General features: G+C 36.8%; 1 protein-coding gene across 4 annotated transcripts in view; it reads left to right on the top strand.

Annotated features, from left to right (window-relative positions):
* DOCK3 (dedicator of cytokinesis 3) overlaps positions 1–27,094 on the top strand; it is a 579,897-nt gene that overhangs the window by 155,305 nt on the left and 397,498 nt on the right. For 3 of the 4 annotated variants that reach the window (XM_042979031.1, XM_042979034.1, XM_042979033.1), the window contains one exon: positions 17,799–17,854. In XM_042979031.1, coding sequence (XP_042834965.1) covers positions 17,799–17,854 — 56 coding nt within the window. Of the gene's footprint in view, positions 1–16,211; positions 16,254–17,798; positions 17,855–27,094 lie in introns of all 4 variants that reach the window. The other variant, XM_042979032.1, reaches the window with a different exon arrangement.

Here is a 27,094-nt window from a genome sequence, read left to right on the forward strand (position 1 = left end):
TTGTTTGTGTATTGTTTTCCTGATTTTGTTTAATGGTCTTTCTGAAGTGTTTTCTTGTAAGTCCCTGAGCTTTTTATTTTATTTTATTAAAAAAATTCTTTTTTAACATTTATTTAATTTTGAGAGACAGAGAGAGGCAGAATATGAGCAGGGGAGGGGCAGAGAGAGAGGGAGACACAGAATTGGAAGCAGGCTGCAGGCTCTGAGCTGTCAGCACAGAGCCCGACGCGGGGCCCGAATTCACAAATCGTGAGATCCTGACCTGAGCTGAAGTCGGACGCTCAACCGACTGAGCCACCCAGGCGCCCCAGTCTCTGAGCTTTTTAAAAACAACTACTTTGAATTATTTGTTGGGCAAATTGCATATCTGCTTTTTTGGGCTTGGTTACTAGAAAAAATGTGTTCCTTTGGTGTATCATGGTTCTTTTATTTTTCATGTTCCTTGAAGTCTTGCATTTCTTTTTTTTGCGTTTGAAGAAGCAGTCACTTCCTCCATTTTTACTCACTGTCTTTGGTAGAGAAATACCTTTTGTCATCCTGGATGGGTATTCTGAAGCTATCTTAGACCTTTCCTTTGAAGGTACCTGCTCCACACTGCATACTCCTTTTTGGAATGGATTTCTCAAGATTGTGTGCATTCTCTCAATCCTGTAAAATCAGGCCAGTTGCTAACAGTCTCTTGTTTGCTTTACCTAAGGTGGTGCTGAATGTTCAAGTTTCTGTGCTTTTTCCAAGTCCTAAGGAGTTGGGTGACTTTCTGCATGTGTTCAGAAACCATCTACAAAGGGTTACATTTGTTGTTGCCCTTGGTGGTACACACAAGGAGCTGGCCATGGAGTTGGGGAGTTGGGAGGTACACAGCATGTTGAAGGTGCCATTGCACCAGTTGGGAAGGTTTACAGGTGAGGTGTCCCCATTGGCTCATGGATAGACTTCCTGATGGAGCCTGTAAAGTGATTAGTAGGATCCTTTTATGTCTTTTGGGAGTCCTGACTGCTCTCCTAGCCCCTCCTTGTCCTACAGTTGTGTAGTACACCTCAGTATTCTGGATAGGGTGAGAAAAAAATGAGCCTCTTCAGCAGCATCCCACAAAGTTGAGGAAGCCAGGTGCTCACTCAGATGCTCTCATATTCCCCCATGGGAGAAATCACAGATCTAGAAGTTCTGTCTTGGCAGTGATCTGGGCTGCCTCGTGAGGGATGATGCAGGTAAAGTGAAATTGTTCTTCTTACCCTCTTCAGTGCATCTAGTCTCAGATTTGCTTTTTTTCTCCAACAGTGTGCTAGAACTTCTGAACTTCCACAAGGTCATTCTTGTCTGTGGTTGATTATTAAAAGTAGTTTATTGGTGGGAAAATGATAGAGAACTCCTTCTCCATTTTGCTTATGGTACTTCTCTGATGTTTTTTGCTTTTTTTCCTGAGAGTTTTCTTTTTGTCATGAATTGGTGTTGAAGTTTGTCATATGTTTTTTATGCATTAATATTATTATGTGGTTTTTTTTATTAGATTTAATTTGGTAGATTACATTGATTGGTTTTTGAATATTGAAAATAACTTGCATCTCTAAAATAAACCTCATGGTGCATAACTCTTCTTATATATTGGATGTTCTATTTGATAACATTTTGTTAAGAATTTTTATATCTATATTCATGAGGGATATGAGGCTATAGTTTTCTTATAGTATCTTTGATTTTGGTATCAGAGTAATACTGGTTTCATAAAATGAATTGCAAAATGTTTTTATTTTTCTCTTTTGTGATTGTGTAGAAGTAGTGTTTGCTCTTCAATCATTTAATAGAATGAAGCAGTGAAGCCATCTAGGTCTGAAGATTTTTTTCTTAGGAGTTTTAAAATATGAATTCAGTTTCCTTAATAGTTATAGGTCTAGTCAAGCTAGTCAAATTATGTTAACCCTTGAATAACATGGGTTTGAACTGCCTGGGTCCACTTCTATGTGAATTTTTGAAAAATACAATACAGTACTGTAAATTTGTTTCCTCTTCCTTCTGATTTCCTTAATAATATTTTTCTCTAGCTTACTTTATTGTAAGAATACAGTCTATAATATAACATACAATATATGTGTTAATTGACTGTTCATATTGTCAGTAAGGCTTCTGATCAACAGTAGGCTAATAATAGTTTTTGAGAGGTCATCGTTATATACTGGGTTTTGACTGTGTGGGGGATTGGTGCTCCAACCCTGTGTTATTCAATGACTAACTGTATATATATATATTTTATATTGATTGAGTTATGGTAGTTTGTATTTTAAAAGGAATTGATCCATTTCATGTATGTCATCTATTTATGTATGTAGAGTTTTTGAAGTATTCCTCTATTATCCTTTTAATGTATGTGTAATATCCCATTTCATTCCTGATATTGATAACTTGTGTCTTATATGTTTTTTTCTTTGTTAGTCTTGGTAGAAATTAATTATGGGGCGCCTGGGTGGCTCAGTTGGTTAAGCATCCAACTTCAGCTCGGGTCATGATCTCACAGTTTGTGGGTTCGAGCCAGCTGTTCTGACAGCTCAGAGCCTGGAGCTTGCTTCGGATTCTGTGTCTGCCTCTCTCTGTCCCTCCCCTGCTCGCACTCTGTCTTTCTCTCAAAAATAAATGCTAAAAAATAAATAAATTAGTTCTGTTGATCTTTCCAAAGACCAGCTTTATATCTCCTCGATTTTTCTATTGTTTTTCTGTTTAAATTTTGTTGATTTTTACTCTCTTGTTCTTTTTGCTCACTTTCGTTTTATTTTGCTCTTTTCCTTCTAATTTCTTTTTTTTTTTCATTTTTATTTATTTTAGGGAGAGAGCGTGAATGGGGGAGAGGGGCAGAAAAAGAGAGAGAGAATCCTAGGCAGGCTCAGTGCTCAGTATGGAGCCCAACGTGGGGCTCGATCCCACAATTCTGAGATCATGACTTGAGCCAATCAGGAGTAGGATGCTCAATCTCCTAAGCCACTGAGGTACCTGTCCTTCTAATTTCTTGAGGAGAGAGCTTAGATTATTGATTTGCAATTTTCCTTTTTATTTTAATTTTTGAAAAAATTTTTAAAAATTTTATTTACTTATTTTTTTTAAGTAGGCTCTGTGGTTAACATGGGGCTTGAACTCAAGCCTGAGATCAAGGGTCTCATGCTCTACTGACTGAGCTGGCCAGGCACCCCATGCATTTTCCTTTTTTTTTTTTAATGTTTATTTTGCACAAGAGAGGAAGTGTATGCATGCATGCATGGGGGAGGGACAGAGAAAGAGGGGGAGAGAGAATCTGACAGCACAGAGCCCAAAGTGGGGTCCAATCCCACGAACGAGCTGAAATCAAGAGTTGGATGTGTAAATGACTGAGCCACCCAGGAGCCCCTCCTTTTTTAAAAAAAATTTAATGTTTTATTTAGTTTTGAGAGAGACAGAGAGACAAAATATGAGTGGGAGGAGGGGCAGAGAGAGAGGAGACACAGAATCCGCAGCTAATGACACAGAATTGAAAGTCATGAACCACGAGATCATGCCCTGAGCCAATATATACATTTGTATTTCTCTAACTTATTTCACTTAGCATAATGCACTCTAGCTCCATCCATGTCATTGCAAATGGCAATATTTCAGTTTTTTATGACTAATATTCTATTACACACACACACACACACACAAGCACACACACACATACCACAGCTTTATTCATTCATCAGTTGATAGACTTTTGGGCTCTTTACATAATTTGGCTATTTTTGGTAATGTTGCTGTCAATACTGGGGTGCACGTGACACTTTGAATCAGTAGTTTTGTATCCTTTGGGTAAATCCCTAGTAGTGCAATTGCTGGGTCATAGAGTAGTTCTATTTTTAACTTTTTGAGGAACCTCCATACTGTTTTCCAGAGTGGCAGCACCAGTTTGCATTCCCACCAACAGTGTAAGAGGGTTCACCTTTCTCCACATCCTCACTGACATTTGTTGTTTCCTGAGTTGTTAATTTTAGTCATTCTGACTCCTGTGGAATTTAGTAAACAGATGAACATGGGGAAGGGGAAAAAAAGAGAGGGAGGCAAACCATGAGAGACTCTTAACTATAGAGACCAAACTGAGGGTTGTTGGAGGGGAGGTGGGCAAGGAATGGGCTAAATGGGTGATGGGTTTTAAGGAGGACACTTATGATGAGCCTGAAGTTTCTCCTGAAACCAGTATTACATTACATGTTAACTAATTAAGATGTAAATAAAAAGTTGAAACAAACAACAAAATAATAATATATGCATTTAATGCCAATAAATTTCCTTTCAGCATTTCTCTACCTGTGTCCCAAAAGTTTGATATATTATATTGTCATTTTAATTCAGTTCAGTGTAATTTTTATTTGCTCTGAAAAGTTCTCTTTGATGTGTATGGACTATTTAAATGTTTATTTATTTTGAGAGAGAGAGAAAGGGGTAGAGAGAGAGAATCCCAAGCACACTCTGCACTCTCAGCACAGAGCCCAACTCAGGGCTTTATCTCATGAACTGTGAGATCATTACCAGAGCCAAAATCAAGAATCAGATGCTCAATGAACTGAGCCACCCACGTGCCCCTGATGCATGGATTATTTAGAAAAATTTTTTTTATATCTAAGCATTTGAAGATTTTTTTGTTATTCTTCTGTTATTTATTTCCAGTTTGATTTTATTGTGGTTGAAGGAAACATTCTGTGTATGATTTTGATTGTTTTAAATTTGTGACATTTGTGTTTTTGCCCATCATATATCTTAGTATGAGTCATATGTGCACTTGAAAAGAATGTGTATCTGCTTTTGTTGAGTGGATTATTCTGTGAATGCCACTAGATCCTATTGGTCAGTGGTAGTGTTGAGTTCTTTATCATTGCTCTTTTTCTGTTTAGTTCTGTAGGTCTCTGACTATAATTGTAGAGTTGTCTATTTTTATTTCTGTCAGTTTTGCTTCACACATTGTGTAGCTCTGTTATTTAGTGCATATACATTTATGATTGCTGTGTTTTCTTGGTAATTGACTTTGTATCATTATATAATGTTCCATTTTTGTGTCAGAAGAAAGAAAATTATTCTGGCATCTACTTTAATATTAATTATTGCTTTTTTTCATTAACTTTTGCATGTTTTTTTCATGCTTATATTTCTAATTTGCCTAGGATGTTGTATTTATAGTTACATTTGTAGTTAGTTTTTTGTAAACAACATATTATTAGGTCATGTTTTATAATTTCTCTGGCTGTGTGTCTTTTAACTAATTTATTGAGATTATCTACATTTAATGCCATTATTGATTTGTTATTAAGTCTTCCATTTTATTTTTTGATTAAAAAAATTTTTTTTAATGTTTATATATTTTTGAGAGAGAGGCAGAGTGTGAGGAGGGGAGGGCAGAGAGAGAGAAGGAGACACAGAACTCAAAGCAGGCTCCAGGCTCTGTGCTGTCAGCACAGAGCCTAACACGGGGCTCAAACTCATGAACTGTGAGATCATAACCTGAGCTGAAGTTGGACACTTAACTAACTGAGCCATCCAGGGGCCCCTTTATTTTTTTTATTTCTATTTTTCTTTTCTCTGCTTTCTTTTTCCTCCTCCTTGTGGGTTACTTGAACATTAAAATTTTTTAAAATGTTTTTATTTATTTTTGAGAGAGACAGAGAGAATGGGGGGTGGGGAGGACAGAGAGAGAGGGAGACAGAGAATCTGAAGCAGCTTCAGGCTCTGAGCTGTCTGCACAAAGCCTGATGCAGATTGAACCCATGAACCATGAGATCATGACCTGAGCCGAAGCCAAATGATTAACCGACTGAGCCACCCTGGCACCCCAGAGCATTTTTTGAGAATTCCATTTTAATGTATCTGTAGTGTTTTTGAGTATATGTCTTTGTAGATCTTTTTAGTGGTTATTCCTAGGTATTATATTGTAAATGAGGAACTCATTACAGTGTATTGGAATTGCCATTTTTCTGGTTGTGTGAATTGTAGAAAACTTGTCTCTCTTTATATTTGTTTACTTTTCTCTTTACAAGTGTGCCAAATATTTTTTCTCCTACATGAACCACAACAGATACTGTTATAATTTTTAATTTTTCAAACCATCATACATAATCTTAAAAATTCAAGAGGATGAAAGTCAATCATATTTCCACACGTTTTTGTTTACCTTCTTTTTTCTTTCTCCCTGATGTTTCAAGATTATTTTGTTTTACCATTTTTCTTATGTTTAGAGAACTTTCTTTTCTTTTAGGATAGATCTGCTGGTAACAAATTCTTTTAGTTTTCTTTCATCTGAAAATCTCCTGACTTCTCTTTCATTCCCAAAGAATATTTCCAGGGGGTATAGGATTCTAAGTTAACAGTTATTTTTTTTTTAATTTATAACATTTATTTATTATTGAGAGACAGAGAGAGACAGAGCATGAACATGGGAGGGGCAGAGAGAGGAGGAGACACACAATCCAAAGCAGGCTCCAGGCTCTGAGCTGTTAGCGCAGAGCCTGACTCAGGACTTGAACTCACAAACCGCTAGATCATGACCTGACCTGAAGTTGGACACCCAACCGACTGAGCCACCCAGCCACCCCAATAGTTATTTTCTTTCAGCAGTGAGAACTTTTTGCCACTTCCTTGTGTTCCTTATGTTTTATTAATAAAAATTTAAAAATATTTGGTATTATAAAATTTAAAATTTTAGTTATATTATAAAATTTAAAAAATAGTGGTAAGATTCACATTAGACAGTATCTTCCGTGTTGACATTTAGTACATTCATAGTGTTTTACAGCCATTACCACTATCTAATTCCAAAATCTTCTTGTCACCCCAAATATGAACCCTTATACCAATTCCCCTTTCCCCCCAGCCCTTGACAACTACTCTCTTTGTGGGTTTGCCTATTCTGGATACTTTCGTGGCCTTTTGTGTGTGACTTCTGTTACTCAGTATAATGTTTTCAAGATTATTTGTTGATGTGACATATATTTGTACTTAATTGCTTTTATGTCCGAGTAACATTCCATTTTATGACTATACCACAGTATGTTTGTCTGCTTATCAGTTGATGGAGATTTGAATTGTTTCCATGTTTGGCTACTGTGAGTAGTGATGCTCATCCTCTCTCATTTTAGTGAAAAATTCACTGTCATTTGAATTTTTTTTCCACTTGAGGTTAGGTATTGTTTCTCTCTTGCTACTTTTTTTTCTTCTTTTCTTTTCTTTTCTTTTGCCAATAGTATTCAGAAATGTAACTATGTTATGTCTTGGTATGTGTTTCTTTTGGTTTATTCTGTTTGGGGTTTGGTCAGCTTCTTCAATATGGAGGTTTTGTCTTTTGCTAAATTTGGGAAGTTTTCTGTCATTTTAAAAAATTTTAAGTTTTATTAGACTTTATATTTTAGAACAGTTTTAGGTTTACAGAAAAATTGTACAGAAAGTACATGGAGCCCTCCTTCCTCTTTCAGCTTCTCCTCTTATTCACATTCTGCATTAGTGTGGTACATTTATTACATTTAATGAACCAGTATTTATACACTCCTAATATTATTTATAGTTTACATCAAGGTTCACTCTTTGTGTTTTATGGTTTTGACAAATGCATAATGTCATGTATCTATCATTACAGTCTCATAAGAATAGTTTCATTGCCCTAAAAATACCCATCTATTCATCCCTTTTCTTATCCTCCAGGACTTTTGGCAACCACTGATCTTTTTACTGCCTCTATAATTTGCCTCTTAAAGAATGTTACTTAGTCAGGATCATATAGACTGTAGACTTTTCAGATTGACTTCTTTCGCTGTGCAATATGCAGTTAAGATTCCTCCATGTCTTTTGATGGCTTGATAGGTCATTTATTTTTTATTTTTTTAAAGGTGTTATTTTTTTTAAGTGGTCTCCACACCCACATGGAGCTTGAACCCACAGCCCTGAGATCAAGAGTTACACACTTCACTGACTGAGCCAGCCAAGCACCCCAGTAGCTCATTTCTTTGTATTGCTGAATAATATTCTATTGTCTGGATAGAGTATAGGTTGTTTCTTCATTCACCTATTGAAGGATACCTTGATTGCTTCCAAGTTTGGGCATTTACAAATTAAGCAGCCATAAACATTTGTGTACAGGTTTTTGTGTGGACATAAGTTTTCAACTCACTGGGTAATTACCAATGCATGCAGTTGTTAGATTGTATGGTAAGAGTATATTAATTTTATAAGAAACTTCCAGACTGTCTTCCAACGTGGCTGTACCATTTTGCATTCTCACCAGCAATGGGTGAGAGTTCTTATTGCTTCATATTGTCACTAGGATTTGTTCTGTTCGTGTACATTCTAAGACTTGCCTTTTTTCTTTCTTCTCTCCTCCTAGGACCTGATAATAAGAATGTTAGATTCTGTTTTGTTTTTGCCATAGTCATACAGGTCCCTGAGTCTCTTTTTTTTTTTTTTTTGTTTTTTGTTTTTAAGTCTGTTTTCTCTTTATTGTTTAGTGTCCAAACACTCTATAATAAAAAGTTGCGGGGTTTTCCACACCAACAACCAATTCTACAGATGTCTGGATACCCGCTGGGTGTCCAAAATTCAGTCCATTTCTGACACTAACTCTGGGTCAGATCCCACATGTTAAGTGCTCAGTCCCACAAGACCATCTTCACTTCAGATGCCAATCTCAAGTCCTAGACTTCTCTACTTCTGATCAACTAGTATAAATTGAGGGTTCCTATGATCCCCTTCTCATGTTTGATTATTTGCTAGAACAGCTCACAGAACTCAGGAAGACAACTTAATTACTATTATCAGTTTATTATAAAGGATCCAACTTAGGAACAGCCAAATAGAAAAGATGCTTACGGCAAGGTTTGTAGACTGGGACATGGAGCTTCTATGTCCTTCTTGACATGCCAACCTCATAGTAACTTGATGTGTTCATTAGCCTGGAAGCTCTCCAAACCCTATTGTTTGTTTTTATCAGAATTCCATTATGAAGGCATGATGTATGTCATCACTGGCCCTTGGTGATTAACTCAGTCTCCAGCTCCTCTTCCCTCCCTGTGGGTTGGAGAGTGGAGTTGAAAGTACCGATCCTCTAATTGCATGATTCCTCTGGCATCTCCCATTCTGAAGCTATCTGGGGGCCCACCAAGGGTCACCTCATTAGTATAATCCCCAATAGGGTTGAAAGGGACTCATCATGAATAACAAAAGATGCTTCTATCCTTCAAAGAGTTTTAGAAACTTTTGTGTTAGGGACTGGAGATGAAGAAATATATATTTCTTATTACATCATAATATCACATTCCAACTGTTACTTCAAATTTTTCTGACTATGGCTCACTGCTTCTTTCCCATGCCTCCTCCATTCTACTGTTTAGACCATTCAACATTTTTTCTTTGTTGAGATGTTTTTGTTTCTTTGCTGAGACTCTTTGGTTTTTTTCTTCCCATTGGTTTCATGCATATTTGTAATTGCTCACTGAAACATTTTTATGATGGCTCCTTTAAAATATTTTCAGATAGTTCTAATATCTTTGTTTTCTTTGTGTTGGCATGTATTGCTTTTTTTTTCCCATTCAATTTCAGATCTTCCTGGTTCTTGGTATGGACCTGGAACTTTGGACATTATGTTATGAGATATTGCTTCTTATTTAAGCCTTTTGTTTTATTTGGCTTTCCTTGACAATGCTGCTGTAGGAGAAGGAGAGGGTTTGCCTCATTATTGCCAAGTGGGGGCTGAGGGCCATGTTACCCACTCAGCCTCCATTGACACTGAAGGGTGCACACTCCTGTTATTGTTGATTAGGTGTAGGAATTGTACCTTCCTAGTAGTCTTCCACTGATTATTTAGTGGCTGGAAAGCATTGGTAGTGCCTTCTGTTCCCCATGTGGTCTCTGATGACACCAGGAGGAGGGTGGTAGTCTTGTTACTGCTTAGCAGTGGTGAAAGCCCCCACTCTGTCTTAGGCCTCTTTGGACACCACAGTGGAATGATGGAGGAGTCTCATTAATGCTGATTAGGGGCAGAAGTTCAGGTGGGCTCCACTGCCACTGAGTGGTGGGGGCTTGTTATTGCCCACTTGGGTAGAAAGTCTTGACTCCTAACTTGGCCTTCTCAGACACTATTCCATTGCAAGGTCCAGATGTGTTATTACAGCCCAATAAAGGTAGAAGTCCATTCTTTCCAGTTGACCTTCCTTGTGTGGGTGGGAGTTGGGCCACAGCTTTTTTGGGGGAGAGGGTTGATGTTTGGAAGCAATGTAGTAGTTATTATTGAAAAGTTTTCTTTGTTGACATGCTGACTCTTTCCTGGTTCTTAAGGCTAGAGAGAACATTCTTTTTTTTGTCTGTGCCTATTGGTGTTTCTAGGTTTCTAGCTTTATCAGATTCAAATAGCAGATGTATAAGGTAAAAGAAAATCTAGGGAATTCACCACTGTATTCTTTCTTGCATCCCAAGGTCCCTAGTTGGTCCACCTTTCCCCTCTACTTTTCAGACTCTTCTTATTTTTACAAGATGTATTTATGTCTAGAGTTTTTTATATATGATATATATCATATGCTTTGTATATGTTATACATGTTGTATGTGTGAAATATCTATATACTTACATATATATTACATATATGTCTCTGTTATATTTATAATGCCCAGAGTTTTTCATTGTACTTAGGAGGAATGGTGAAAACTATGTCTTATTCATCTTCCTGGAAGCACATGCTAATCCTGTATCTTTTTAACTTTTTACTATTCTTCCTTTATAGATAATGGGCTGTCATCATTTAGTTTTGGTTACATGAAGTTACGTGTTTTATCCGTTTTAAGTCCATATTTTCCTGTATTAGGATTTCCTTTTGGTATAGGTTATCTTTTATTACGGGCTGAAATATAAAATGCATTACTGGTAGACTTGATGTCAGCATCATGGTGCTATAAGATGTCCCTAGTTTTTGTCCTCACCCTCAACAACAAATATTCTGTACCCATCCCCTGTCATATATGACAGGGGACCCAGAGAAGTCTCACCCAACTGTGCATTGAGTAATATACAGACCTCAGTCAGCTGTGTACCGTGAGGTGACTGTGTTGTCATCTGGGAGCTTCTGAAGGCCCTTGGGTTCTTCAGACGCTTGGTTACCCTTGGGTAACCATTGGATGAGGAAACCTTTGTCGATGTATAGGTTTCTATAGGTGAAGACCCAGCACTCTTTTGGAGCAGAAAATAAGAGTTTGACATTGGAGTGGGTAATAGGAATAATTTCACTTTACCTGCGTCAACTTTACCAAAAGGTAGCAATAGATAAAGACCAAAGGAGATCTTTTTAGACCCATGATTTCTCCCTGAGGGCAAGAGAGAGCATGAAAGTGAGCATCCAGCTTTTCCAGCTTTGTAGATGCTGCCAGAGAGGCTCATTTCTGTCTTGCCATATTCAGAGTCCTAAATTGGGAGTTCCATGATTGAGAGGTGGAAAGAGTTTGGGAAAGTGGCACATAGAATTTTTGGGTGGCATTAAATAGACGCAGAGCCTACTGTGCAGCAGACTCTATCAAGAAGCCCACCCATTAACTGCTGGGAAAGCCCCCCACTGCCAGATTCCTCATAGGCCCATAGACATCCTCAGTGCTTTGTGTGCCTCACCTACACACACACCCCCACACTGTAGCTGGCTTACTGTGCATACTCTTTAAGGTGGTGGCAAGAGCCAGCTTTGGAAGACTGCTCATGAGTATATACAGAAAGCACACAGAATCTGTAGTCCAGAGACCACAAACTTGAGCTTTAGTGCCACTCTTGGGAAAACATGAGAGAGACTGTCAGCACTCAACCTGGTGCATTATAGGATCAATAAAGGCATACGTGCTGAAGAATTCTGTCACAAAAGTGAGCAAGAAGCTTGGAGCAGGTTCGTGGAAGGTCTGAGAATTTTGCAGAATCTCTAGGAGGGACAGTGGAAGGTATTTCTACCCTGATGGGAATTAGTAAAGACTGGAGGGGGTGACTGCTACTTCAAATGTGAACACCATAACACAAAACTCCCAAGAAACATGAAAAACCAAGGAAATAAACACCACGAAAGGATCATAAAAAATTTTCCGGTAACTGAATCCAAAGACATGGAGATGTACAATTTTTCTGATAAAGAATTCAAAAAGCTGTATTAAGGAAATTTGATGAGCTAAAGAAAACCCAGAGAGACAATTCATTGAAATCAGGAAAACAGTACATTAACAAAATGAAAAATTTATCAAAGAATTAGAAATAATGAAAAAGAACCAAACAGAAATTCTGGGGTTGAAGTATTCAATGAATGAAATGGTAAAAAAATGCAGTAGAGCACATCAACAGCAGGCTTGGTGAAGCAGAAGAAAAAAATAAGTGAAATTAAAGATAGGAACTTTAAAATTATCCAGTCAGAGAAGAAGTGACTAGAAAAGAAGAAAAAAAAATGAGGAAGAGTGAAGAAAGCCTTTATGATCATTGACAGCTATCAGTAGGACCAATTTGTGAATCATTGAAGTTCTAAAAGGAGAAGAAGAAGAAGAGAGCAGAAAGCATATTAATGGCTGAGAACTTCCCAAATCTAGGGAGAAATTTGGACATCCAAGTTCATGAAGTTAATAGGCCACCAGATAAACTGAACGTGAAGAAATCCCCTCTAAGAGACATTATAATAAAACTGTCAAAGTTACAGACAAGGAGAGATCTTAAAAGCAGCAAGAGAAACAAAGTTTGTAACTTACAAAGTACTCCCACCCCTGATTAGGCTGTCAGTGGATTTCTCAGCAGAAATATTACAGGCCAAATGTCCATCAACTGATGAATAGATAAAGAAATTGTGGTTTATATACACAATGGAATACTACGTGGCAATGAGAAAAAATGAGATATGGCCTTTTGTAGCAACGTGGATGGAACTGGAGAGTGTGATGCTAAGTGAAATAAGCCATACAGAGAAAGACAGATACCATATGGTTTCACTCTTATGTGGATCCTGAGAAATTTAACAGAAACCCATGGGGGAGGGGAAGGAAAAAAAAAAAAAAGAAGTTAGAGTGGGAGAGAGCCAAAGCATAAGAGACTGTTAAAAACTGAGAACAAACTGAGGGTTGATGGGGGGTGGGAGGGAGGGGAGGGTGGGTGATGGGTATTGAGGAGGGCACCTTTTGGGATGAGCACTGGGTGTTGTATGGAAACCAATTTGACAATAAATTTCATATATTAATAAAAAAAATAAAATAAAAAAAAGAAAGAAATATTACAGGCCAGAAGAGAGAGAGATAATTATTCCAAGTGGTGAAAGAAAAAAGAACCGCACCAACCAAGAATACTTTACCTAGCAGAGCTGTCCTTCAGAAATTAAGGAGAGATATAAACTTCCCAGCTAAACAAAAGCTGAGGGAATTTATCATCACTAGACCTGCCTTACAAGCAATGCTGAAAGGAGTTCTTCAAGCTGAAATGAAAGGACCCTAATTAGTAACATGAAAAAATGAAAATATAAAACTCTGGTAAAGGTAAGTATATACTCAAATTCAAAATACTCTAATACTATAATATGGTGATATATTAGCTCTAGTGTTAAAAGATGAGAGTGTTTAAAAAACTATAGCTATAATAATTCAAAGTATAGGTAAATTGTGACATCGAAAACAGTAAAAGCAGGGGAGAGTAAAAGAGTAGAGTTTTTGTATATGATCAAAATTAAGTTGTTACTGGCTTAAAATAGACTGTTACAAGTTGTGTTACATAAATACCATGATAACCACAAAGCAAAAACCTATAGTAGAATCACAGAAGATACAGGTATGGGAATCAAAGCATACCACCATGGAAAATCATCAGTTCATAAAGGAAGGCAGCCAAGAGATGAAAAAAGGAACAAGGCAGCTGTAGAACAACTGGAAACAACAAGATGGTAATTCTTTACCTATCAAAAATTACTCAAAATGTGAATGAATTGAATTCCCTAATCAACAGGCCTGAAGTAGCTAGAATGATTAAAAGACAAGGCCCCATTAATTACATACCACCTTTAAGAGACTTACTTCACCTTTAGGGACATACATAAGTTGAAAGTAAAGGGATAGGAAATGATACTTTGTGCAAGTGGAAACCAGAAGAGAGCATAGGTAGTTATACATACTCCAGGTAAAATAGACTTTAAGATAAAAATTGTTGACTAGAGACCAAGAAGGTCATTGTATAATGATAAAGGAATCAGCTCATCAGGAAGATTATAGCAATCATATCTATAGGTGCATCAAAACTAATATATTAGTATGTAATAAATATATTAAACAGATACAGATTTGAAGGGAAAATTAGATGATAATACAATAGTAAAAGGACACTTCATTATTTCTGTTTCAGCAATAGATTATCCAGACGAAATCAACAAGGAAACACTTGACTTGAACTGAACTTTAGACCAAATGTATCTCACAGACATAGATACAACACTTCATCCACCAGCATCAGGATATACATTCTTCTCAATTGAAGATGGAACATTCTTCAGAGTAGATCATATGATAGGCCACATAACAAGACTTAGCAAATTTCAGAAGATTGAAATTATACTATGTATCTTTTCAGACCACAATGGTATAAAAGTAGAAATCAATAATGGGAAGAAAACTGGAAAATTCACAAATATGTGCAAATTAAACAATACAGTTCTGAACAAGCAGTGGGTCAGAAAATCAAAAAGGAAATTAAAAAATATCTTGTAACAAATGAAAATGGAAATAGCATACCAAAGCCTATGGCTTGCTCCAGTGTTAAGAGACAATTTTATAATAATCAATGCCTTACAATAAGAAAAAAGAAAATGTCAAATAACCCAACTTTACACCTCAGTGAACTAGAAAAAGAACCAACTATGCTCAAATTCAGCAGATGGAAGGAAATAAAGATCAGAGTGGGAAAAGTGAAATAGAGACCAGAAAACTATAAAAGGATTAACAGGGGCGCCTGTGTGGCTCAGTCGGTTGGGCGTCTCACTTTGGCTCAGGTCATGATCTCGCAGTCTGTGAGTTCGAGCCCCACATCGGGCTCTGGGCTGATGGCTCAGAGCCTGGAGCCTGCTTCGGATTCTGTGTCTCCCTCTCTCTCTGCCACTCCCCTGCTCACACTCTGTCTCTGTCTCTCTCAAAAATAAATAAATACTAAAAAAAAAAAGGATTAACAAAACTGAGAGCTGTCTTTTTTTTTTTTTTTAAAGATAAACAAAATTGACAAACGCTTAGATTAAAGGGAAAAAAAGGAAAGACTCAAAATGAGACATAAAATAGGAAGCATTAAAAATGATACCACAGAAGGGTGGCTTAGTTGGTTAAACATCCGACTCTTGAATTTTGGTTCAGGTCATGATTGCATGTTCCTGAAATAGAGACCCACGTGGGGCTCTGCACTGGGTGTGGAGCCTGCCTAACATTTTCTCTTGGGGTGCCTGGGTGGCTTAGTTGGTTGAGTGTCTGACTTTGGCTCAGGTCATGATCTTGCAGTTCGTGGTTTGAGCTTCGATTCAGGCTTTGTACTGACAGCTCCAAGCCTGGAGCCGGCTTTGGATTCTGTGTCTCCCTCTCAGCCTCTCCCCTGCTCACACTCTCACCTCTTTCTCTCTCTGTCTCAAAAATAAAACATTAAAAAAAAATTCTCTCTCCCTTGGGGCACTTGGGTGGCTCAGTCATTTGGGCCACTTCGGCTCAGGTCATGATCTTGCAGGTTCATTAGTTCGAGTCCTGCATTAGGCTTGCTACTGTTGGCCTGTCAGCGCAGAAGCTGCTTTAGATCCTCTCTCTGCCCCTCCCCCGCTTGTGCGCTCCCCCAAATAAATAAATATTTTAAAAACCTTAAAGATTCTCTCTCCCCCTCTACCCCTCTGCCCTCCCTTGCTTGCCCTCTCTCTCTCACCAAAAAAAACAAACAAACAAACAAACAAAAAAAACCCCACAGAAATACAAGGGATTATAAGAGAATGCCATGAACAATTATTTGCCAACAAATTGGATAATATAGAGGAAATGGATGAATTCCTAGAAACATGTAACCTACTAAGGATAAATCAGGAAAAAATAAAAAAAAATATTAATGATCCAGTAATGAGTAAGGAGATTGCATCAGCAATCAAATTCTTCCAACAAAGAAAGTTCAGGACCTGATGACTTTATTGGTGAATTCTACCAAACTTTAAAAAATTAATACCATTTCTTCTCTAACTCTTCCAGAAAATTGAAGAGGAGGAAACACTTCCAGGCTCAGTTCATGAGGCCAGTAATACCCTTATACCCAAGCCAGATAAGAATGCTAAATGAAAGAAAACCAAAGACAGTATCCCTGATGAATACAGATGCAAAAATTCTCAAAAAATTTTAACAATCCAAATTTAATAGTACATTTAAAGGTTTATATGCCACGATAAAATGGGATTTATCCAAGGAATGAAAGGATGGTTCAACATTATCAAACTAATTAATGTGATACACCTCATTGATAGAATGAAAGATAAAAATCATGTAATCATTTCAGTAGGTGCAGAAAAACCATTTTGACAAAATACAAAATCCTTTCATGAATAGAATTCTCAGAAAAGGGGGTTTAGAAGGAACATATCTCAACATAAAAAAGGCCGTCATATGACAAACCCACAGCTAATGTCATACTCAGTGGTAAACGGGTTTGAAATGAAAGTTTTTCCTCTAAGATGAGAAACAAGACAAGAATCCTCATTTTCACCACTCCTGTTCAACATAGTACTGGAAGTCCTAGCCAGAACAGTCAGGTGAGAAAAGGAAACAGAAGGCATCTAAATCAGAAAGGAAGAAGTAAAATTGTATTTGTTTGCAAATGATTTGATATATGTAGAAAATCCTAAAGACTCCACCAAAAACCTGTTGAAACTAATCAGCAAATTCAGTAAAATTGCAGGATATAAAATTAACACACAGAATTTAGTTGTGTTTCTTACTCTCTAACAATGAAATATTTGAAAAAGAAATACAGCCAACAGTGCTATTCAAAATAGGATTGAAAACAAGCAGATGGTTAGGAATAAATTTAACCAAGGAGGTGAAATATCTGTATACTGAAAACTATAAAATGAATTACTGTAGTCTAGTTGCTGATGGCCTTGTGTGGTATAGATTTATTTTTGGTAGTGATGTGGGCCAAAGAGTATATATAAAAGAATTGAGACCATTTGTGTTGTATTTGAAGGGTTTCATACATCAGGGAAAAATAACGAAACACTGATTGCAAAACTTAATTTTTTTTAAAACAATACATCTTTTTGTACCTTAGGAATTGAAATCAAATGATGGCAAATATCAAAATGGAAACTATTTAGAAAGAGTAAAAAGAAATATTTATGGAAACTTCCAAATTGGTTCATTCTGGTGAATATAAATGTTTGTCAGAGTCTGAGAATTGTTTCTCTAGCTCAGAGCTGGGTAATGTATAAGTTGTTGGTTAGGGGATAGTTTTGTAGATACATGCCAAGCTTTGTATATAAGTCTATATCCTGAGAGTGATTAGGTGGAATATTTCCAATCTGTAACTTAAAATAATCTTTTTGGTTGTTGCTTAAGATCACAGTTTTCACCTGAAGATAGACTCTGAGTGCAAATGACAATGAAATTCCTATCTAATGTGTATAGTTTGTGCAATTTTGCATTCTTAATATGCAAAGTGGTTGCTATGTTAAGAGCTCTACTGTATTGTTGATTTCCATGCTGAAATCTGGCTGCTATTTTAGTATATATGTGATGTTAATCAGAAATTGCTTTTTCTAATGGGAAATCTTTTCTCTTTTACAGGGTATCTTTCCTGTAAATTATATTCACTTGAAAAAGGCAATTGTCAGTAATAGGGGGTGAGTAGTTGGCCTTACTAAATTTATTCATAATTTTTATAGATTGTGGAGGAAGGCTTTTTTTCATTTTGGTTTGTAGTATAAAATATGCTATTAACATGTTTTCCTGCCAAAAATAAGTTTGCTTTATCATATATAATGTAATATGTAATTCTGAGAATATAATTATTTCTTAAAATACTGACAACTTTAATATCTTTTCTTCTGTACCTGAAAGGTAACCTGGGTTGTGAATTTTCTAAAAACATAATGCATGCAGTATGTTTTTAATAATTTATTTATTACTTTGAGAATAGGTTCTGATAGGATAACAAGTACAATCTCTGAATAGAAGAGAGCAAGATGTAAATACATCAAAGTGTTAACATTTGTTGTTTTTGCACATTCACATTGTGAGTGACTTAGAAATTCTTTACTGTCGTGCTCTAATTTTAAAAATAATAAATATGTGTTATTATAAAATTGTGATTTTATTTTCCAGAATTTATCATTCTAAAATATAAAATTTAAGGTACTATATAAGTGTGATAGCTTTTGGTACTAGAAATAATGCTTTTGAACAGAGGTTGAGTAAGCATCAGAGTTTAGTGAGGGCTTAATCAGGAAACAAGAACTTATGAGTCGCTTTACAAGGTAGAATTTAATATGGGTTATTGTTTACATACATGTTTGAAAATGAAAAAAAAGAGGAAATACTGATGTAACCAAAAATAATAACTTCAGAAAGAAGTCTATACTCTGTAGGCTGGGGATACAAAAGATAATGGGCTGGGGATACTAGAACTCAGGATCTGGGAAGATGGGTCTTGAGATACCGGAGCTCAAACATCTGAGGAGTAAGAACATCACATGGCTGTTGCTGGTATATATGAAGAAGGGCAGTGAGGCTGTTTCTGGGAATGCCAATAACAACTGGAGGCTGGGACCTATTTTCTCTGGTTGGGAACTGTGTATAGGAACAGCAAGAAACACTTCTTCTTGTCTCCTTTTCCCCAGTATCTTTCAGGTGCCCCCAGTAGACAGAGGAGCTTGTGAGGCAAAGTTGGCAAATCCCAGCCTCAGAGTCAGTGCCTAGAAGGGTGGATTTAGAGATGAGAGGTATTATTAGGTGACTGGTATGCATTCTAAGATAAAATTTGTTATTGAGGAATAGTAAGCCTGTAAGAAGATTCTGATATGAATGCATGATCAGCATACCTTTTTTTTCTTCTTCTTCTTCTTTTATAAAATATCAAAGACAAACAGATATAGAGAAAGGAAACTTGAAAATCCTCTTTTAGTGAAAGTTTGCAACAAATAGTCTATCTCAAATTTATAGGAAAGACTGCCAAAAGCATCAAGACTGTATAGAAGTTGTGTGGAAAAAGGAAGAGAGAGTGTCTAGACCTGGACCAGGAAGGCATATATTTCTGAAAGTACTAATAATGTGAATAATAATTTCCGAATGTGAATAGCTCACCTCAAAATGCAAAATATAATGCAAAAATACAAAATTCAAAAATAATGCCCCTGATTTATAACACTTAGTTCGGTAATAAGACTGATAAGAGCTGAAATTGGCAGAAACTGCATGGAAGTGAGATGAGACAAGGAGATAGAATGTTTAGGGATCTAGAAATAGAGTACCTCAGAAAATGCTAGCAAAATAATACACTTCCTGATTGATAACCAGGGACTCATCTTAAATCCAAGAGCAATGTTCCCTGTTTATAATAGTTGTAAAGGAAATTGAGGACCACTTTGTTAGCAGAAAAATCTCTACCTCGATTCAGTTTGTTTCTGGAAGGCAAAGGAGATATGGCTTAAAGAATTATACAGAGCAGCCATATTTGGTTTTTGTTTTTTTTTTTAATGTGTAAGAGAATTGGTTTGATTTCTTTTTTTTTAAATTTTTTTATTATGAAATTTATTGTCAAATTGTTTTCCATACAACACCCAGTGCTCATCCCAACAGGTGCCCTCAATACCCATCACCCATCCACCCCTTCCTCCCACCCCCCGTAAACCCTCAGTTTGTTCTCAGTTTTTAGGAGTCAGAGCAGCCATATTTGTTGGAAGCACACTTTCTCTAAGGAAGCAGGGAAATCGGTTTTTTGATGTAAATTTTAGAAAGCTACGTAGAATCAATTCAGTAGGCAAACCTCCCACAGTTTGGTGGTCCTAAATAATATTTCTGAAATCTGAAGAAAGTATTAAAAAAATTGTCTTTAGGTGCTGAAGAGCAATCAATGTAGGGAGGATCTTTTTTCCCCCAAGTTTTTATTTAAATTCCAGTTAGTTAACATATAGTGTAATATTAGTTGCAGGTGTAGAATGTAGTGATTCATCACAAGTGCCCTCCTTAATCCCCGTCACCTATTTGACCCCTCCCCGCATCCACCTCCCCTCAGGTAACCATCAGTTAATTCTCTATAGTTAAGTATCTGTTTCTTGGTCTCTTTCTGTCAGTCTCTCTCTTTCTCTCTTTATAATGTATGGAGGATCTTGGGGAATTTTGATCCTTGAAGGAAGGGATTCATAAAGGAAGAGTTCATGTTTATTTTGGCTTTTTTTCCACAGAGAATTTTTCAGTTTGCTGTTAACTGGTGGAGCAGATTCCAAACAGAAAGTGGTAGTCTTTCAGGGATGAGGAAACAGGCTGGCGTTTGGAACTCTCAGGGAGATTGGAAAGTAAGAGGTTAAAACCTGGAGAGAAGAGAACCTCAGAGAATTAGGGTCTTAATCTGTTTGCAAATTCCCCTTAAGTAATTGAGTTAGTTCTAGCTTCTTTTGAGCTATGTAAGAGTTGAGGAATCTTAGAGAGTACAGCTAGCAAACTGAATAGACTTCACCAGCCACTTAATATTGGTGAAAAAAATATTAGAGTTCAAGGACTGGCAAGTTATAGGGGCCTTGGTAAAGTATTTTGGACTTTCTGTTGAGATTGCTAAAGGAACATACCCTGTAAATAAGGGCTATGCCCTTGGATAAAGGACCAAACTAAAGATATATAGGGCAAAAGTGAAATAGTCTAGCCATAACAAAGCGTAAACATCTGAAAACAAGGGATGTTAGAAGAATACTGTCATTCAGAAATAGCCAGTATAATATGTTAATGTGATTTCCCATTTTTTTTATACGTGGTATTTTTACTCTGTTCCCTGTTATGAGTTAATTCTCCTTTATCATTTTTTCTCCCCCACTCTTATAAATATTACATTGATGATATATCTCTTTTTGGTATCCTTTTTCTTCCTTAATTTCTATGGCTATTCTTGTTCCATTCTTCCTCTTGGGCCTCCCTTCATCATTCTTCTCTGACTCCTATTCCAAGCCCTTAATCCATGAGCTTTATCTCTACTCTAATCATTTATGTGCAAAATGTGCCTTTTTTGTTCAGGTAGAGTAAGGTAGACAGTTTGACTACAGTGTGTGAAGGTGATGTCAGTAAAAGGAGATGAGTCCAGAGTGGCAGCAAAGGAATAAATATTGTAGGGCCTTGTAGGCTATGTCAGGGATGTTATCTTTTATTGAATGATCCTGGAAGTCACTAAAAACTTTCAGAAAGAGAAGGGACATATTTTTATTTAATTTTAAAAGTGTTATTCTGGGCTGCTTTGTTGAAACTAGAACTATAGTGGGAAAAGGTCAGAAGCAAGGAGACTTGGTAGAATACTATAGAGGTCCATGGAAGACAGAATGATAGCTTGGATTCACATGTTCCCTGGTGTGATGAGAAGTGGTAAGGTGCCATATATTTTGAAGTTAGAGCTGACAGTATTTGTTGAGCATGTAGAGTAGACAAAAAAGGAATTGAAGATAACTTCAGGGTTTTTTGTCTTAATAACCCTGGAGATGTGGTTGCCATTCACAGAAATGTGGAAGCTTGGGAAGGGATATATTTTGGGGAGGAAATCAAAGGATTCAATTTTGGACATGTTAAGTTTAAAATGACTCTTAGACTCAAGTGGAGATATTAGGTAAGCAGTTGACTATGAATGTGGAGTTCTGAGGAGAGTTTGGCACTTCAAACATAGATTTGGAAGTCATCAGCATTCAAATGGTATTTAAAACTACGGGCTGGATGAGAACAGTAAAGGAATTTCTGTAGATGGAGAAGTGAGGTGAAGACAGAATACTGGGGAACTGTAATGTTTAAAGATAAAGTGAAGAAGAGAATCAGAAGAATCTAAAAAGTTGTGCCCAGTGAGGTACGTAGAGAAATGAAACAGTAGTGTCTTGGAGACCAAGCAAAGAAAGTATTTAGAGGATGGACTAATCAAATATGTCTGGTGTTGTTGAGTAAGATTGAAGATCTAGTTAGGAGTGGTTGGGGTAGACTAGTAAGAATGAAAACCCAATAAGAAGAAATTTGAGAGAGAATGAAAGAAGAGGAGGTAGAATACAGGAAAGACTCATGGGCCAAAGACTTAAGACTCTTATAACCATAACTGAAGGGCAGATGGCAACATAATTTGGTTTTGGGATAATTCTTCTATGTAATCCTTTTTAAAAAATCACCAGACTCTTCTTACCTAATTTTTTATTTTGAAAAATTTCAAATCTATACACAGATTACAAGAATAATATAAATAACACCTATATCCTTTCCCCTGAATTTAGTAGTTACGAGCATTTTGCCATATTAAGCTCACGTTCTCTCCCCAGCCTTGCTTTTAACATGAGAGTAAGTTTTAGACATTCTAATACTTTACTGTTAAATATTTGAGTATATGTCTTCTAAGAAAAAGGACATTCTTTAACATGATCACAATATAATTATTATACTCAAGAAATTTACCATTGATACTAGTACTATAATATATCTAGTTCATATTCAAATATCCCTAATTTTCCCAAGAATGTCCTTTATAGCTGTTTTTGTTTGATTGCTTTTTTTGGTGGGGGTATGGTCTAGGAGTCAAAAAATTAAGTACTGTCAGGCTTTCAGTTATGAGATGAATAAGTCATGGGGGAAAAAGGTACAGCATAAAGAATATAGTCAATGCTTTTGTAATAGTGTTGTTTGGTGACAGATGATAGCTACACTTGTGGTGAGCATAGTGTAATACATAGAGAAATTGAATCACTATGTAGTTCACCTGAAACTAATGTAACATTCTGTGTCAACTATACTGAAATGAAAAAAAAAATTAAATCTTCATAACTGGTGTATAGAAATGAGACAGATTTTTGTATATTCATTTTGTATCCTGAGATTTTACTGAATTTGTGTATCAGTTCCAGCAGTTTTTTGGTGGTGTCTTTTGAGTTTTCTTTTTTTTTTTTATTTTTTTTTATTTTTTAATATATGAAATTTACTGTCAAATTGGTTTCCATACAACACCCAGTGCTCATCCCAAAAGGTGCCCTCCTCAATACCCATCACCCACCCTGCCCTCCCTCCCACCCCCCATCAACCCTCAGTTTGTTCTCAGTTTTTAACAGTCTCTTATGCTTTGGCTCTCTCCCACTCTAACCTCTTTTTTTTTTTTTTTTCTTTTCTTTCCTTCCCCTCCCCCATGGGTTTCTGTTATGTTTCTCAGGATCCACATAAGAGTGAAACCATATGGTATCTGTCTTTCTCTGTATGGCTTATTTCACTTAGCATCACACTCTCCAGTTCCATCCATGTTGCTACAAAAGGCCATATTTCATTTTTTCTCATTGCCACGTAGTATTCCATTGTGTATATAAACCACAATTTCTTTATCCATTCATCAGTTGATGGACATTTAGGCTCTTTCCATAATTTGGCTATTGTTGAGAGTGCTGCTATAAACATTGGGGTACAGGTGCCCCTATGCATCAGTACTCCTGTATCCCTTGGATAAATTCCTAGCAGTGCTATTGCTGGGTCATAGGGTAGGTCTATTTTTAATTTTCTGAGGAACCTCCACACTGCTTTCCAGAGCGGCTGCACCAATTTGCATTCCCACCAACAGTGCAAGAGGGTTCCTGTTTCTCCACATCCTCTCCAGCATCTATAGTCTCCTGATTTCTTCATTTTGGCCACTCTGACTGGCGTGAGGTGGTATCTGAGTGTGGTTTTGATTTGTATTTCCCTGATAAGGAGCGACGTTGAGCATCTTTTCATGTGCCTGTTGGCCATCCGGATGTCTTCTTTAGAGAAGTGTCTATTCATGTTTTCTGCCCATTTCTTCACTGGGTTATTTGTTTTTCGGGTGTGGAGTTTGATGAGCTCTTTATAGATTTTGGATACTAGCCCTTTGTCCGATGTGTCATTTGCAAATATCTTTTCCCATTCCGTTGGTTGCCTTTTAGTTTTGTTGGTTGTTTCCTTTGCTGTGCAGAAGCTTTTTATCTTCATAAGGTCCCAGTAATTCACTTTTGCTTTTAATTCCCTTGCCTTTGGGGATGTGCCGAGTAAGAGATTGCTACGGCTGAGGTCAGAGAGGTCTTTTCCTGCTTTCTCCTCTAAGGTTTTGATGGTTTCCTGTCTCACATTCAGGTCCTTTATCCATTTTGAGTTTATTTTTGTGAATGGTGTGAGAAAGTGGTCTAGTTTCAACCTTCTGCATGTTGCTGTCCAATTCTCCCAGCACCAGTTGTTAAAGAGACTGTCTTTTTTCCATTGGATGTTCTTTCCTGCTTTGTCAAAGATGAGTTGGCCATACGTTTGTGGGTCTAGTTCTGGGGTTTCTATTCTATTCCATTGGTCTATGTGTCTGTTTTTGTGCCAATACCATGCTGTCTTGATGATGACAGCTTTGTAGTAGAGGCTAAAGTCTGGGATTGTGATGCCTCCTGCTTTGGTCTTCTTCTTCAAAATTACTTTGGCTATTCGGGGCCTTTTGTGGTTCCATATGAATTTTAGGATTGCTTGTTCTAGTTTCGAGAAGAATGCTGGTGCAATTTTGATTGGGATTGCATTGAATGTGTAGATAGCTTTGGGTAGTATTGACATTTTGACAATATTTATTCTTCCAATCCATGAGCATGGAATGTCTTTCCATTTCTTTATATCTTCTTCAATTACCTGCATAAGCTTTCTATAGTTTTCAGCATACAGATCTTTTACATCTTTGGTTAGATTTATTCCTAGGTATTTTATGCTTCTTGGTGCAATTGTGAATGGGATCAGTTTCTTCATTTGTCTTTCTGTTGCTTCATTGTTAGTGTATAAGAATGCAACTGATTTCTGCACATTGATTTTGTATCCTGCAACTTTGCTGAATTCATGTATCAGTTCTAGCAGACTTTTGGTGGAGTCTATCGGATTTTCCATGTATAATATCATGTCATCTGCAAAAAGCGAAAGCTTGACTTCATCTTTGCCAATTTTGATGCCTTTGATTTCCTTTTGTTGTCTGATTGCTGATGCTAGAACTTCCAGCACTATATTGAACAACAGCGGTGACAGTGGGCATCCCTGTCGTGTTCCTGATCTCAGGGAAAAAGCTCTCAGTTTTTCCCCCGTTGAGGATGATGTTAGCTGTGGGCTTTTCATAAATGGCCTTTATGATCTTTAAGTATGTTCCTTCTATCCCGACTTTCTCAAGGGTTTTTATTAAGAAAGGGTGCTGAATTTTGTCAAAGGCCTTTTCTGCATCGATTGACAGGATCATATGGTTCTTCTCTTTTTTTTTGTTAATGTGATGTATCACGTTGATCGATTTGCGAATGTTGAACCAGCCCTGCATCCCAGGAATGAATCCCACTTGATCATGGTGAATAATTCTTTTTATATGCTGTTGAATTCGATTTGCTAGTATCTTATTGAGAATTTTTGCATCCATATTCATCAGGGATATTGGCCTGTAGTTCTTTTTTTTTACTGGGTCTCTGTCTGGTTTAGGGATCAAAGTAATACTGGCTTCATAGAATGGGTCTGGAAGTTTTCCTTCCCTTTCTATTTCTTGGAAAAGCTTGAGAAGGATAGGTATTATCTCTGCTTCAAGTAAACTATTTTTCAAGTAAACTAAAGTTTGGTTAGTAATCAGTAAAACCGACAACTCCTAAAACTACAGAAGTTGGCTATTCCTAATTTAAATCATGCCACTAACTTCCCACAACTTAAAATAAAAAATATTTACAAGTGTTTCATAATGTAATGGTGTTATATGAATGTGCCAAAGTGTCTCTTGTATACTGGACCCTGTATTATTTACCTCTTCACAGCAAGAGAGCACCATTAGCTCACAGCCCACCAGTGCCAAAATTTTACATCCAACTGCTTCTAATATAACCCAAATAAGCATATTTTTAGCCATTTAGAGCCTGTCATTTTACATTAATAAAGCTGCACTCAATAACTGCTAGCCACAGTTTAGACCCACCCTGGGCTATAAAAGATCATAAGCCGCTGCTATTCTATGGTGATCTTTGACTCAGAGATTTCCCATCATGCAGCTAAGTAACATAATCTAGATACACAAGTCCCTTCTCTCCCAGGGGTTCCTGTGCCCTCTTCCTGTTATAGGTATGGCCCTGCGCTGCCAGGAGGTCTCCAGCTGTTAGGGACTTACCTTTACAACCTGTCAAAGTTCTGCCTAAATAAAGCTCATAGTATGTTCCTTCCATCTTGTAGCCATATCTTTTTTCTTATCAGCCCTAAAATCTTCAAATTTACTACAAATTTACTATCTTCAAATATACAAATGTATATTTTTTTTCAGTGAAACTTTACAAAAACTGGTGGATCATTTTAAGAATGAGAAAACCCAGATGTGAAGAAAAACTTTAAAAGCTAACTGAAAACTATGTAAATTTTAAAAGTCCCCACAAGAAAATTTCCATAGCCTATTCAAGTAATTTCATTCCCTGTCAACCAAATAAAAAACAAAAACAAAAGCACTTCAGCAAAAATTGTACAAGTTTTCCAAGAAGCAGATGATATATCCTAAGAAGCATTGAGAGCACAGGGTCATCTTTTCCACAGGTATGGCAGGATACAATGAAGAAGGCACATGATAGAAACACAATGCACGTTCACTGATTGAGGCCTTTGTTCTCAGCTACTATTTACTAAGGTAGAGCCCCAAGCCCTGGTCTTGCTAATCATATCATGAGCTGGGAGGACCTGCAGGAGAAATATGATTGTTTTAATCCACAACACCACCTACGTAGTATTGCAATCTAAAATGCTTACACTGAGTCTAACCAGGAAAAAAACATTTATTTATTTGTTTGTTTATTTATTTATTTAATATGAAATTTATTGTCAAATTGGTTTCTATACAACAACCAGTGCTCATCCCAACACGTGCCCTCCTCAATGCCCATCACCCACTTAGGAAA

The sequence above is a fragment of the Panthera tigris genome, chromosome A2 (assembly GCF_018350195.1).
Source record: "Panthera tigris isolate Pti1 chromosome A2, P.tigris_Pti1_mat1.1, whole genome shotgun sequence".
Lineage (NCBI taxonomy): Eukaryota > Metazoa > Chordata > Mammalia > Carnivora > Felidae > Panthera > Panthera tigris.